The sequence below is a fragment of the Marmota monax genome, unplaced genomic scaffold, assembly GCF_021218885.2.
Source record: "Marmota monax isolate L192 unplaced genomic scaffold, Marmota_monax_Labrador192_F-V1.1 WCK01_AAM20220418_F8-fsc00044, whole genome shotgun sequence".
Taxonomy (NCBI): Eukaryota; Metazoa; Chordata; class Mammalia; order Rodentia; family Sciuridae; genus Marmota; species Marmota monax.
The window spans coordinates 13,982,317-13,998,816 of record NW_026695198.1 but is presented as its reverse complement, the minus strand read 5'-3'; the positions used below and the strand labels follow the sequence as shown (position 1 = coordinate 13,998,816).

Below are 16,500 nucleotides of genomic sequence, written 5' to 3'. Positions count from 1 at the left end.
GCAAGTAGATGTTTAGTTGTTCCAGAACCATTTTTTTAAAAAGACTATGTTCATTCCATCATTTTACTTTTAGTCTTTTCTTCAAAGATAAATTGTCTGTGTTTACATGACTATGTTTTAGGGCTTTCTGTTTCTGGGTTTCATTGATCTGTTTTTCTATTCTTTGTCAATATCACACTATCTTGATTTCTGTAGCTTTATAGAAATCCTGATTCCCGGTACTGTCTGTCCTCCAATTCTATTCTTAAATAATGTGTTGGCTACTCCTTTTAACCTTTAAAATCATTTTGTCAATTTCCATGAAATAATTTGGAAGTTTGATCATGTATTGCATTAAAGCAATAGATCAAGTTGGAAAGAAATGATATCTTGACATTATTAAGTCTTCTAACCATGGACATGGGGTAGTTCTTTTTAAAAATTTTTTTATTATATTTATTCTGATTTGTTATACATGATGGCAGAATGCAATTCATTTCATATTACAAATATAGAGCACATGTTTTCAAGACACTGGTTGTGCACAAAGTATTTTCACACCATTCGTGTCTTATACATGTACTTAGAGTACTAATGTCTAACTCATTCCACCATCATTCCTACCCCTTTGCCCCCTCCCTTCTCCTCCTTCCGTTTTGCCCTATCTAAAGTTCCTTCATTCCTCCCATGCTCCCCCCACACCCCATCACCATTATTAGTCAGTGTTAATGTTGATACCAGTGAGTATTCAATGAATGAAATTTAACATAACTTAAACTATATATGACAATATATGAAAGGAGAGCTGGAAGATACAAATATTTAGTATGTATATAAATCTATGTTTTCTTCATTGTCCATACATCATTTATTCTTTATTTTAGAAACCAGGAAAAAAAGAAAAGATTTTCCCAATCATTAAAATGCTGTTCATTTGCAACCCCTTCACCAAGAAACTTTCTCTCTTTCCTAAACTTATGCCTTTCTATCTTTCTTTTTTTTTAAAAAAAAAAGTAACAAAAATACAATATTCATTATTAGGTGGCATAAAAGAGATTTGTAAAGGTTCATGTAATATCTCCTTTATTGATAAGAAGAAGCAAATAGATAAATTTAGTAAGGATTTTGGAATCTGTGATCATAGATGCCATTTGACCTTGAACTCTAGTTTTATTTTATTCATATTTCAAGAAGCAGGTTAGAAGTAACAAATATTGAATTAACAACATGTATTAAATGCCTACTACATTTAGCCCTTGATTTCTAACAAGATAGTTTGACCATTTTAGCTTTTTAGGAAGATTTTCACATTCTTTTTTAACGAGGTGTAAATGTTTGTCATGGATTAAATCATAAAATGAAGAGGAATTATGATCGCATTGTTAAAACTTATAGCATTTCAGCTTTTCAAATAGTTGATTTTTTTAAGTACTTAAATTTGGGATCTTTGGAAGTAGCTACAATTTGGACAGATAATTTCAAATGACTGTAGAGTATCAGTAGAAGATGATTTATTTTTGATCTGGTGCTCAGGGAATGGAGCTGACAAAACCCATGCTAATTTTGTTAATGGTTGGTATGTACTCAATTCCTTGCATACTACTTCAAAAATATACCCCAAGGTCTCATTTTGCCTCAAATATGAATGAGGCAGCTGCCCTGGGAGATTTTGAATCCAAGCCATGTGTAGCTAAACTCCTCATCTAGTTAAGTGAGACATCTGGTATGTCAAAGTATAACGAAGTTTCCTATTACAAATTTTTATATGTGGTACAGTCATAAATCGGTTGTTTTAGCTAATGAGAATCTGGTTCAGTACACTTTTACTGAACAATATTTTATGTCTAACCTGAACTTGATACGCGTGAACACTTTTAATGTATTACTTACTAGTAATTATCAGGATTGTTTGTAAAGGTTAAAAATACCTGCCTTAAATAATCCAAATATCCTATATAGCATATTCTGAGCTTAGAAAGTAATATAACATTCATTGTCCTTTTAGATGTTCCTCTTACATATCAAGTGGAAGGAAGCCGGCAAGCTCTGAAGGTTTATTTCTACATTGATAGTTACCATTTTGAACAACTGCCCCAAAGGTTGAAAAATGGAGGAGGGTTTAAAATTCATCCTGTTCTTTTTGCACAAGGTAAACTTTTCCTTTGTATGCTTCACAGACTAAATTATTTGCTGTTTATCAATTTTTAAAATTAATTTTAACAATCAAGATTTTTTCCATTAATTTGAAAATTCTTATAACATTTAGGTAATATATTTGCTTCAGGGAATACTTACTGTGGGAAGGAATCATCTGTGATTTAAATATTTATCAAATAGGATTATAGCATTACTTACAAGGGAGAAATAAGACAAGTTGTTCAAACAAATAATGGTAAATCTAATAAGGTTAAATAAACTTGCTTAGATAAGTGGAACTATGGTAAAGTCATTAAAATTGTATGTTTAGAATATATTATGAGAGAAGATGTTTGAAAATATAGTGCATGCAGATTATTTTTATATACATATTTTAATCTCCAATCTTTGATTTATGTATGTGTAAGGCACACGTATGCTAAATGTTTTTCTCATCTTTGGGTAATTTAATTGATACTTTTTTGAAAGTCATTATGTCACTTCTTTTATCAAGAAATAAATATTCCTGACTTTTTAAAAAAATAAATATGAGTGTCAACTGTGGTAGAAGAAGTCAAGAGTAGCATGAGTAAGATGCTTGCCACAGACTAGGTCTCTGGGGAAGATCCTGAATCTTTCTTTTGTGATGCCCAAAAAGAATCAGAAATTCAAATTATTATGTAGTTTCTTTTAATTTAGGATCCCCACCACCTTCTAAAATATGCATATTGTTGTCATAAGATTATGTCAACCTCTCTGATTGATATCATAGGGAATTTTACGTATTTTAAATTTTTAAGTGCTTCATTGGTTTTGCTGTGGAATTTTAATGTTCTTATAAAAAAATGAGAAGAGGAGAAAAGTATAATCAATCTGTATGACTAAAGAATGGACATGTGTGTTAAGTCTAAATTCCCTACCAAGTGAAAGTTTTGTTTTGTGCTACATACATATTATTTTAGAACTTCAAATACTAAATGATAGATTACCTTCCTTCAGTTGTTATAGTTTGAAACTGCAATTGACTAGACAGATCCTTGGAAAGAATACATTTATGTAGAAGACATTCTCAGTGAAGTTGTTAAGGGGTATTTTCATTTCTTTTCAGAGGACCATGATTTATTGGTAGACTCTGTGAAGGTAATAAAGATTCCGGAATGAAAAATAATACAAAAGAAGAAACAATGGGCAAAAAGATATATTAGAATAATTTAACCTTAAATATGTAAAACAAAACAAAACAAAACAAAAAAAAACCCTTACAGGGATAGATAATTTAAGAAGACAGTGTTCTGAAATGTTAACTTTTTAAAGGTTTAATTAGGGCTTACAGTTGTTAACGATTCTTCATATATTTTTCTCTTTTTAAAAATTTTGTCTTTGAAATAATTACTGATATGACAGATGGCACTAAGCATATTTTTTTCAAAAATCTTGCATTTGTGACACATAACACCTGAAATAACTGAATAATCATACCCAATAGCAAATGTACAAAGGAAAATGATTATTTTGCAAGCAGCCACTGTTTTACAATTTTGGCAAGAGCCAATTTAAAAACAACCCCTAAATATATAGTATTTGATGAATTTAATATCACTTTAAAAATGTAATTTAAGTAAAAACTATAATAAATATTAGATTTTCATATTCTCAAAGCAGCAAAATTTGAAAAATGGTTTGAATAAGCAATACAGGAAACAATTCATGTAGTTGAGGTCACAGATAGGTAAAGATGGCTGGAAAACAGTTTGTGTCATTAAAAATCTGCCAGTGATAAGGCAGGCGTGGTGGCACATGCTTGTAATCATAGCTACTAGGGAGGATGAGGCAGAAACATCACAAGTTTAAGGCCATCCTGGGCAGCTGAGACCCTGCCTCATAATAAAATAAAAAGGCTGGAGATGTAGCTCAGTAGTGGAGCAATTCTCTAGCATGCACAATGCCCTGGGTTCCATCCTCAGCATCTGAAAAAAAAAAAAAAAAAGAAATATCTGTCATTGATGAAGTTGTTTATTTAAAAGGAATGCAAAATTTCTTTCTCCATCATAAAACTCACCTAAGGAATCTTGAGTAGCTTCAGTACTTTCATTAAGGAGCAGCATAGGAAAACCAGATCTAATTTGAGTAGGTCAGTCTGGTAATTGAAAGTAGAGATAAGTGGAAGAGATTCTAAATGGCACCTATTCCTGGATTGAAAGTTTATTTGAAGGGGTTCAGTTGTGTTTTTGTTGTTGTTCCAGTTAGTCATACATGACAACAGATTGCATTTTGACTCGTTGTACACAAATGGAGCACAGCTTTTCATTTCTCTGGTTATACACGATGCAGAGTCACACCATTCATACAATCATACATGTACATAGAATAATAATGTCTGACTCATTTAGTTTAGTTTTTATAGGTGTATATACATGGTTCTTCCTTAGGGAAAAAAAAGTCAGATGAACGTGAAAATTTCCTGGGAAATTTATTAAAGCTTGCCTAAAGTTGTCTCTTCCCACCCACATCCTGCGTGGGCAGTGGAAGTGAAGGTTCCTCTTTGGTGGAGTAGGGTGGCTGCGAAATAAAGCTAAGAAAGAGAAAACAGTGAAAAAACCACAGGACACAGGAAGTAATTTTAGAAAGCAAGGCCAGGACAGCTCTTTGACCTTAGGGGTCAAGCTTCCACACTGGAAAGAGAGTGAGAGCCAGCGTTTGCTTTATTTATATAGGGGAAACATCAAAGGTTTTCTGTAGAATGTTCTTCACCAATTAAGGTAGGAGTTGGGCTGTCCAGGTTCCAATGGGTTACACTCAACAAAAGTGGTCTTCCTAGCCTAGTGAAGACAGAGGTGCACTGCATAATCCATTGAGTGGGAGGAGCCACAAAATAGTTTGCAATGCCAAACCTAAATCTTCCTGGCTCAAGACCAAGTGAAGATGTTCAAATAACCTCAAATAATTTACGGAGGGAATTCCACAATCTGTGATACCACAAATTTGGTGCAGAAGCAGCAAATGTATCATCTTCCTCCATTTTTTTGCCTCCATAGAGGATTGGAAGGAGATGGACATTGTAGTTGATGGTGGATCTTGAGAGATGGAATTAACTGTAAGATCAGGAATTTCAGGGTTAGAGGTGAGCAAGATTGAAGGTGAATGTATATTGCTGAGGAAAACAGGAATCCAGACAGATGAAAGTAATACATGTTTTGAAGGAAAGGCACACAGAGACAAGCAGACTGGAGAATGAGCACAAAGCATACCCTAAATTCTAGAATATGAAGGTCATATTAAAGCAATCTCCCACCTAATATTCATACAGGCTTTCCTTCAGGTTAGAGAATTAATGCTGTTGGCAACCGTGAGCCTTTAGTGAGATAAAGCACATCATTACAACTGAATGAATGAAATTAAACCTGTCTCTCTCACCATGCACAAAACTCAACTCAAAGTGAATCAAGGACCTAGGAATTAGGCAATTCAGAGACCTTGTGCCTAATGGAAGAAAAAGCAGACATCAATCTCCATCATGTCGGATTAGGCCACAACTTCCTTAATAAGACTCCTATAGAGCAAGAATTAAAACCAAGAATCAATAAGTGGGATGGATTCAAACTAAAAAGCCTCTTCTCAGCAAAAGAAACAATCAGTGAGGTGAACAAAGAGCCTACAGAATGGGAGCAAATCTTTAACACATGCACATCAGAGCACTAATCTCTAGGATATATAAAGCATTCAAAAACCTTTATACAAAAAAACAAATAACCCAATCAATAAATGGGCCAAGAAACTGAATAGATACCTCTCAGTAGAGGATATACAATCAGTCAACAAACATATGAAAAAATGTTCGACATCTCTAGCAATTAGAGAAATGCAAATCAAAACTACTCTAAAATTTCACCTCACTCCAGTCAGAATAGCAGCTATCAAAAATACAAACAACAATAAATGTTGATAAGGATGTGGGGTAAAAGGCACACTCATACATTGCTGTTGGGACTGCAAATTGGTGCAGCCAATATGGAAAGCTATATGGCAATTCCTTAGAAAACTTGGAATGGAACCACCATTTTATCCAGCTATCCCACTCCTCAGTGTATACCCAAAGGACTTAAAAACACTGTACAACAGGGACACAGCCACATTAATGTTTATAGCAGCACAGTTCACAGTAGCTAAACTGTGGAACCCACCCAGATGCCCTGCAGTAGATGAATGGATAGGGAAACTTTGGTATATATACACAATGGAACATTACTCAGCAATAAAAGAGAATAAAATTATGGCATTTTCAGGTAAATGGATGGAGTTGGATAATATAATACTAAGTGAAGTAAGCCAATCCCCAAAAACCTAAGTGCTAAATGTCTTCTCTGATATAAGGATGTTGATTCATAATGCAGATGGGGGAGCATGGGAGGAATAGATTAACTTTAGATAGGAAAAGGGAAGGAAGAGATAGGGAAGGGTCAAGGGGGTAGGAATGATGGTGGAATGAGTTCTACATCATTACCCTAAGTACATGTTGGAAGATATGAATGGTATGTAAATACTTTGTTTATAACTAGTGACTTGAAAAAAACATGCTCTATATGTGTAATATGAAATAATTTGCATTCTGCCACATGTATAACAAATTAGAATAAATAAATCATTTAATAAAGAAAAAAAAAGAAATAGGAGCACAAGGAGGAGGCATATTTGGGTCCCTTCTTTCACCCACTTCCCACTAACTTATTTGCATTGTTAGTTTTTCTTTTTTTTATTGCTTATTCAAAACATTACAAAACTCTTGACATATCATATTTCATACATTCGATTCAAGTGGGTTATAAACTCCTATTTTTACCCCAAATACAGATTGCAGAATCACAACAACTACACATCCACATTTTTACATAATGCCATATTAGTAACTGTTGTATTCTGCTACCTTTCCTATCCTCTACTATCCCCCCTCCCCTCCCCTCCCATCTTCTCTCTCTACCCCATCTGTTGTAATTTAATTCTTTCTCTTGTTTTTTTTTTCCCTTCCCCCTCAAATTCTCTTATATGTAATTTTGTATATCAATGAGGGTCTCCTTCCATCTCCATGCAATTTCCCTTTTCTCTCCCTTTCCCTCCCACCTCATGTCTCTGTTTAAAGTTGATCTTTTCGTCCTGCTCTTCCTCCCTGCTCTGTTCTTAGTTGTTCTCATTATATCAATGAAGACATTTGGCATTTGTTTTTTAGGGATTGGCTAGCTTCACTTAGCATAATCTGCTCTAATGCCATCCATTTCCCTGCAAATTCCATAATTTTGTCATTTTTTAGTGCTGCGTAATACTCCATTGTGTATAAATGCCACATTTTTTTTATCCATTCATCTATTGAAGGACATCAGGGTTGGTTCCACAGTCTAGCTATTGTGAATTGTGCTGCTATGAACATCGTTGTGGCAGTATCCCTGTAGTACGCTCTTTTAAGGCCTTCAGGGAATAGTCCGAGAAGGGCAATAGCTGGGTCAAATGGTGGCTCCATTCCCAGCTTTCCAATAAATCTCCATACTGCTTTCCAAATTGGCCGCACCAGTTTGCAGTCCCACCAGCAATGTACAAGAGTACCCTTTTCCCCACAACCTCTCCAGCACTTGTTGTTGTTTGACTTCATAATGGCTGCCAATCTTACTGGAGTGAGATGGTATCTTAGGGTGGTTTTGATTTGCATTTCTCTGACAGCTAGAGATGGTGAGCATTTTTTCATGTACTTGTTGATTGATTGTATGTCCTCCTCTGAGAAGTGTCTGTTCAGGTCTTTGGCCCATTTGTTGATTGGGCTATTTGTTATCTTATTGTTTAATTTTTGAGTTCTTTGTATACTCTGGATATTAGGGCTCTATTTGAAGTGTGAGGAGTAAAAATTTATTCCCAGGATGTAGGCTCCCTATTTACCTCTCTTATTGTTTCTTTTGCTGAGAAAAAACTTTTTAGTTTGAGTAAGTCCCATTTGTTGATTCTAGTTATTAACTCTTGTGCTATGGGTGTCCTATTGAGGAATTTGGAGCCTGATCCCACAATGTGTAGATTGGGGCCAACTTTTTCTTCTATCAGGCGCAGAGTCTCTGATTTGATATCAAGCTCTTTGATCCATTTTGAGTTAACTTTTGTGCATGGCGAGAGAAAGGGATTCAGTTTCATTTTGTTGCATATGGATTTCCAGTTTTCCCAGCACCATTTGTTGAAGATGCTATCCTTCCTCCATTGCATGCGTTTAGCCCCTTTATCAAATATAAGAAAGTTGTAATTTTGTGGATTGGTCTCTGTGTCCTCTATTCTGTACCATTGGTCCACCTGCCTGTTTTGGTACCAGTACCATGCTGTTTTTGTTACTATTGCTCTGTAGTACAGTTTGAAATCTGGTATCGCTATACCTCCTGATTCACACTTCCTGCTTAGAATTGCTTTTGCTATTCTGCGTCTTTTGTTTTTCCATATGAAATTCATGATTGCTTTCTCTATTTCTACAAGAAATGCCGTTGGGATTTTGATTGGCATTGCATTAAACCTATAGAGAACTTTTGGTAATATCGCCATTTTGATGATGTTAGTTCTTCCTATCCATGAACAGGGTATATTTTTCCATCTTCTAAGGTCTTCTTCTATTTCTCTCTTTAGGGTTCTGTAGTTTTCATTGTATAAATCTTTCACTTCTTTTGTTAGGTTGATTCCCAAGTATTTTATTTTTTTTTTTTTGAGGATATTGTGAATGGAGTGGTTGTCCTCATTTCCATTTCAGAGGATTTGTCGCTGATATACAGGAATGCCTTTGATTTATGCACGTTGATTTTATATCCTGCCACTTTGCTAAATTCACTTATTAGCTCTAGTAGGTTCTTTGTTGACCCTTTTTGGTCTGTTAGATATATTATCATATCATCCGCATATAGTGATAATTTAAGTTCTTCTTTTCCTATTTTTATGCCTTTAATTTCTTTTGTCTCTCTAATTGCTCTGGCTAGTATTTTGAGGACTAAATTGAATAGAAGTGGTGAGAGAGGGCATCCCTGTCTTGTTCCAGATTTTAGAGGGAATGCCTTCAGTTTTTCTCCATTCAGAATAATGCTAGCCTGAGGCTTAGCATATATAGCTTTTACAATGTTGAGGTAAGTTCCTGTTATCCCTAGTTTTTCTAGTGTTTTGAATGTAAAGGTGCTGTACTTTGTCGAATGCTTTTTCTGCATCTATCAAGATGATCATATGGTTCTTATCTTTAAGTGTATTGATGTGGTGAATAACATTTATTGATTTCCGTATATTGAACCAGCCTTGCATCCTGGGGATGAATCGTACTTGATCATGGTGCACAATTTTTTTGATATGCTTTTGTATTCGATTCGCCAGGATTTTATTGAGGATTTTTACATCTAAATTCATTAGAGATATTGGTCTGTAGTTTTCTTTCTTTGAAGTGTCTTTGTCTGGTTTCAGGATCAGGGTGATGTTGGCCTCATAGAATGAATTTGGAAGAGCTCCTTCTTTTTCTATTTCTTGAAATAACTTGAAAAGTATTGGTATTAATTCTTCTTTGAAGGTTTTGTAAAACTCTGCTGTATATCCATCCGGTCCAGGGCTTTTCTTGGTTGGTAGTCTTTTGATTGCTTCTTCTATTTCTTCCTTTGGTATTGGTCTTTTTAAATTGTGTGTGTCTTCCTGACTCAATCTGGGCAGATCATATGACTTAAGAAATTTATCGATATCTTCGCTATCTTCTATTTTATTGGAATATAGGGTTTCAAAATAATTTCTAATTATCTTCTGTATTTCTGTAGTGTCTGTTGTGATATTGCCTTTTTCATCCCGTATGTTAGTAATTTGAGCTCTCTCTCTTCTTCTCTTCGTTAGCATGGCTAAGGGTCTGTCAATCTTATTTATTTTTTCAAAGAACCAACTTTTAGTTTTATCAATTTTTTCAATGGTTTTTTTTTGTTTCAATTTCGTTGATTTCCGCTCTGATTTTAACTATTTCTTGCCTTCTACTACATTTGCTGTTGTTTTGCTCCTCCTTTTCTAGGGTTTTGAGATGAAGTGTGAGCTCATTTATTTGTTGGTTTTTCCTTTTTTTGAGGAATGAACTCCAGGAAATGAATTTCCCTCTTAAAACTGCTTTCATTGTGTCCCATAGATTCCGATATGTTGTGTCTGTATTTTCATTCATCTCCAAGAATTTTTTGATTTCCTCCTTTATGTCTTCTGTAACCCATTGATCATTCAGTAACATATTGTTCATTTTCCATGTGATGCAGGATTTTTCTTTCCTTCTTTTATCATTGATTTCATTTCATTCCATTATGATCAGATAATTTGCATGGTATTATCTCCACACCTTTATATTTACTAAGAGTTGCCCTATGGCATAGTATATGGTCTATCTTTGAGAAGGATCCATGTGCTGCTGAGAAGAACATGTATCCACTTGATGATGGTTGATATATTCTATATATGTCGGTTAAGTCTAGGTTATTTATTGTGTTATTGAGTTCTATAGTTTCTTTATTCAGCTTTTGTCTGGAGGATCTGTCCAATGGAGAGAGCGATGTGTTGAAGTCACCCATAATTATTGTGTTGTGGTCTATTTGACTCTTGAACTTGAGGAGAGTTTGTTTTATGAACGTTGCAGCACCATCGTTTGGTGCATATATATTGATAATTGTTATGTCTTGTTGGTGGATGGTTCCTTTTAACAGTATATAGTGTCCTTCTTTATCCCTTTTGATTAACTTAGGTTTGAAGTTGATTTTATTCGATATGAGTATGGCCACTCCTGCTTGCTTCCGAGGACCATGTGAGTGGTATGATTTTTCCCAACCTTTCACCTTCAATCTGTGTATGTCTTTTCCTATCATATGAGTCTCTCGAAGGCAGCATATTGTTGGATTTGTTTTTTTAATCCAGGTTATTAGCCTATGTCTCTTAATTGGTGAATTTAAGCCATTAACGTTTACGGTTACTATTGAAATATAGTTAGTACTACCCGTCATGCTTGTTTATTTATTTATTTTTATATGGCTAGTTTTTGCTTTTTGGTTAATTTTTTTTCCCTTCCCTTTACTGAGTTACCTCCCACTGTTAGTTTTGGGTGCTATTTTTCAATTCCTCTTCTTGTATTGTTTTGCTCAAGATGCCGTGCAGTGCTGGTTTTCTGGCTGCGAATTCTTTTAACTTTTGTTTATCATGAAATATTTTAATTTCATTGTCAAATCTGAAGCTTAATTTTGCTGGATACAGTATTCTTGGTTGGAATCCATTATTTTTTAGCGTTTGAAATACATTGTTCCAGGATCTTCTCGCTTTTAACGTCTGTGATGAAAAATCAGTCGTTAACCTAATTGATTTACCCCTGAATGTAATCTGCCTCCTTTCTCTCGTAGCTTTTAATATTCTCTCCTTGTTCTGTATGTTGGTTATCTTTATAATTATGTGTCTTGGAGTTGGTCTATTATGGTTTTGAATGTTTGGGGTCCTCTAGGCTTCCAGGATTTGGCAATCCATTCCATCTTTCATATCTGGGAAGTTTTCTAGGATTATTTCATTCAATAGATTGTTCATTCCTTTCGTTTGAACCTCTATGCCTTCTTCTATCCCAGTGACTCTCAGGTTTGGTTTTTTTATGACATCCCATATCTCTTGGATAGATTGCTCGTGTCTTTTAAGCATCCTTTCTGTGTTGACTATATTCTTTTCAAGTTGATAAACTTTGTCTTCATTATCTGATGTTCTGGCTTCTACTTGTTCTAGTCTATTTGTAATATTCTCGTTTGAGTTTTTAATTTGGTTTACGGTTTCCTGCATTTCTGGGATTACTGTTTGATTTTTTTTTTAAATCTCTATTTCCTGGTAGAGCTCGTTCTTTGCCATTTGAATTTGCTTATTTAATTCGTTTTCAAAATATACTTTCATTGTTTGAACTTGCTGTCTAAAGTCTTCTCTAAGATTCCGTTCCATCTGAGTTAGGTATGCCTTGAGTTCTTTCTCTGTCCATTTTTCTGATGTCTCCAGGTTCTCCTGTGTATTTAAGTTGTCCTGCATTGTTTGTACTCCTTTTTTCCCTTGTTTTTTAATGGTGCTCAAGTTACTTTCCAACTCTGTTTGATTGCTGTGTTTCTGTTTTCTCCTTTAAATTTGTTTTTGTTTTTATAGTTCCACTATCTCTCCTTTGTGTTAGGAGACAATGTTTAGAGATGTTGGATTTAATTGTGATTTAAGGTAAATTCATTAGTTTCATTAAAGGCCTTCAGATTTTGATGGCATATAGAGAACTGAGGTTTGGACTTAGGATTTTATGTTAAGGTCAGGCGATTTGATGGTATGGAGGTTAGTATATGTTAGCTTCTTTGGGGGGTTGCTCAAATGCAGGTGGATATTAACAAGAGAATAGGCAGGAGTACTTGGGGGTAGTTAAGGGCTTAGGCGGACTATAGACCTATTCGTAGTATTCATCTATTTGCATTTAGTAAGTTATATGTAATCTGGGTGTTCATGCTTAAGAGGAAAGATGGGGAAAAGGTAAGGATGCAAACCAAGAAAGAGAGAGGGAGAGAAGAAAGAAAGAGAAAAGAATAGAAAAGAAAGAAATGATAAAATAATAATAATAATAAAATGCAGTAAAATAAAAATTTCAATTGAAAAAAAATTACAATTGAAGAAAAAAATAATAATTAACAAACAAAAAATTAAAAATTAAAAAATTAAAGAGTTAAAAAAATGAGAAAAGAGAAAAAAAAAGGGGAGGGCACTGTTAGGCTTCTATTTTCTTCACTTCCAGTAGGTGGTGCTGTGCCTTCTGCGCCAAGATTTTGCCCTCTGGGTGTAGGATACAGTCCCTGTGAGGCCGCTCCCTCCTCCCACCCCCTGGTGTCTCTCAAAACCTATTAGCTTAGGTTTATTCCTGGCCTCTGGACCCCTGGCTTCTCCTGCTAACCAGGACTTCCCCAGTGTGATGCCTCTAGGCAGTTCAAACTGTACTCTGGGCCTGCAGTTTGCTGGGTGTGGAGGGTGGCTATTGGGAACTGGCACCCTATTGTTTTGATTTCTTCTGCTTGCCCCACCCCCAGAGCTGGCAAGACAGGTTTTGTTTTCACCGCTGATGGGAGGGGGAGTTGGAGGTCAGGTGTCTTTACTTTTCCCCAGGTCTCTATGCAGGCTCGTTCTGATAATCCCTCCCCAGGAAAGCAGGGGAGAGATTTTATGCGAATTCCCCGCTGTATGGGAGATGGGCTGAGTAACACACACCTGTTTTATTGTTGCAATCTGTCGGAAACTGGCGATGGTGACGTCAGCTCTCCAGTATGGTGGCCACTGGCTTCCTTGGTGGACTGTCCGGTGTGGAGGAAAGAACTGGACCGCTTCCTTCCCCCATCTCAAACCCCGAACTCAGCCCGGAGCTCAGTGAGGGCACAGCCGCCAGGACTCCACAGAATCCGCAGCACCCTTTCTCTCTGCTTGCTGGCCGATTCTCGGTGCGCCCCGCCGTCTGTCTGTCAGTTTTTCTTGACACTAGCTGCACTTTAATCATCTTGGAAAGGTTTTAGAAAATATTCATACTCAGCGACACCCTTAATGAATTAAGACAGAATAGCTAGGAGGTGGGACGCAAATATCAGGGTATTTTAGCAGCTTTTCATGCAATTCTGGAGTTCACCAGGATAAGAAACCAAAGGTCTGTGTGGATTAGGAAAAACTATGCAATTATGCAGTTAATCTTTGTTTAATTAGACTAATTCATTTCACAAATGTTCAACTTATCTAGATTCTGGGGAGCTGAGGCAAGGAGGGTTGGGGCATTGTAAAAGATTCTTATATTCTAGGTCCATGAGGATGCAGGCTGGCCCTAGGAGGAGTGACCTTGAATGGAGCAATTTTCTTCAGCAAAGGCTATGAGGCTCTGCAGAATGAGCAGCTGAGAAATGTCTTCTCCCCAACCAGAGCTGGGCACTAGCTGGGCCTGTTTTTCTGAATGGAGATCTGAGGCGGCAGTTCTTTGTCGGACTCCATGCCTTGCACCTGTCAGATTCTTATCTTTGTTTAAGGTCCAGGAGAGGCTCCTTCAGGATTCAAATGGACCTCCCTTCCTGGGATAGGGATAATTTAGGGAGAATAGGGATAATTTACTAGGACAAGCCATAGCCCTTGTTGCTGCATCTAATCTTGGGACCTCAATAGATTCTTCCCTCTTCTCACAGGGCCACATCATAAAATTTTTTCTGATGGAGACACCCAGTCATTGGATCAGAGCCTGCTCTAATGTAGATTAGCCTTACTTTTAGCCTGAACCGCTTCTGGTCTTGTTAGCTAACCTGTGGCATGACCGAGACCTTCATCCCTAAGGGACTTGATCTCCTGGTTGCTGTGCCCTTCTCAGGCCAAGGTAGTTGTCCATTTACCATGATATTCAGGCAAAATAATTGCAGGAGAAGGTCCTCAGTAGATTATCTGGATTCTTCCTTCCCCATCATATAACAAGAGCCCTACCTCCCTGTGATGATCAGGGTCCTCTAGCCTTGCCACAGTGGGGATTGCCCTTCTTGATGGCTGGTGCCCTGGCAGAAGAATTTCAAGTGGCCAGGTGGCAATGATAGCCTTCTACACATGTTTTCATCCTTGGTTTCTGGAATCGGGAATTCTACCTCTTGAGACATGGTGTCATAAAGAGGTCTTTAATTTGAAATACACAGTGTCCTTAAAGTATGCTATGTCTTTCCTGCAAAGTGCTGTTAAATATCTGGTTCTTGTGTCTCTGGATGGTGGTTTTCCTTAAACTAAATGGGGCATGGAGTTCTGGCTTTTCTTCTGCCAGCAATTTTGACTTCTTACCTTGTATGAAAGGAGAAAAAAAAGCTGCCACCAGAAATTACTTCCCTGAACACTTGCCTTTTAAAAGTTGTCTTTCTTGTTCAGAGAATAATTAAAATTATCTAGGCTATTGAGTGCTTTCTCTTGTAAACAGAAGGGACCATTTTGTTGTAAACATTGTCATTTTGTGAGTTATCTTCATCCCTTCCCCCCTCCAAACATCTTCATAAAGTTTATTAGAAAATTAAGCTTTTAGTTTTCCCTTTTGATTTTATGCAACATTTATAATTGAAGCAACAAATAGCTTTTTTAAAATGAAGTAACAGTTCTCAGGATTGAGATTTCTAAATGTTGAGTTTGCATTTTAATGTATAAATCTACTTCTGTGTTGGTCAGAATGCAATCAACAAAATTTGCTTTCTTCACAATAATTGTGACCAATTTGGAGGAATTTTGACCAGCAGTAACCATATCTGGGGAATTGAAACAGTGAAGGTATAGTGTCTTACTATCGCTGGAGAAGAGATGTCTCCTGAGAAAGGTCCAAGAAGTTCCTGGGGAGAAGAAGGAACTCAAATCAAGATCAATGAGGCTCTTGACAGAAAAGAATTTCAGTACATGCCAATCTGAGGCATAGCCAGTTTTATTTGGGAAAGTAGGCACGTATTCAAGGAAGAATAGAGATAGCCTCAAGAGAGACACCTTTGTAGGTAAAGCAAGATAAGCTTTCAGGCCATCTCAAGTGAGAAACATACTTTTGAGGTTCCCTGGCTCTTCTTTTAAAGGAAACTCGATGAGAGGCGTGTATGGGAAAGTATGTAGGAATGACATTAGTCCAGTTACCTCAAGGAGGGTTCCGGTGGTCTTGTCAGTCTCAGGATCCTCAGGCTGATGCAGTCTCCATTATTTGATCCATAGATAGTGCTGGGTAGACTCCTAAATTAAAGGATCCTCAGGATATCATATCTTTCCTTACTTAATTGATTTGTTAGGAGGTGAATTAACAATGCACAGGTAGACTTACAGATCACCCAAGAATTTGGGAGTAACAGCTTAGGGGATGACAGGCCTGGAAAACTATCAAAAATTCTGAATCAAAATCTTATTTTCTTATCCTTCCTTTATGCCTCCTTTCTACTTATTTTTTATTCCTTCTGTTCTACTTTTTTCCCCTCAGTTGTAGGGATTGAACCTGGGGGCACTTAACCACTGAGCACATCCCCAGCCCTTTTATTTTTTTCTTTTGAGACAGGGTCTCTCTAAATTGCTTAAGGCTGGTTATGAACTTGCTAACCTCCTGGAGGCCTTAGCCTCCCAAGCCTCTGGGATTATAGGTGTGTGCACTATGCCCAGCTGTACCTCATTTTTTTAACCAATAAGGTGTCACTGAGCTATCACAAAAAAGTGTTAGTTGATTGAAACTGTTTTCCATTTTTTAAATGGTTCTTTACAGTTATATATGACAGTAGAATTCATTTTTATATAATAATACAAGCAAGGAGTATATCTTATTGTACTGAGGACCCCATTAGTATGGATGCACAGGATGGTGGGATACACTATGGTGTA

At 36.5% G+C, this 16,500-nt stretch overlaps 1 protein-coding gene across 1 annotated transcript in view; it reads left to right on the top strand.

The window, feature by feature from the left end:
- The window catches only part of Prex2 (phosphatidylinositol-3,4,5-trisphosphate dependent Rac exchange factor 2), a 298,856-nt gene that overhangs the window by 208,442 nt on the left and 73,914 nt on the right, over nucleotides 1-16,500 (top strand). Inside the window, exon 34 of the mRNA XM_046428586.2 lies at nucleotides 1,985-2,128. Within this exon, the coding sequence (XP_046284542.1) occupies nucleotides 1,985-2,128 (144 nt within the window). The remainder of the gene's footprint in view (nucleotides 1-1,984; nucleotides 2,129-16,500) is intronic.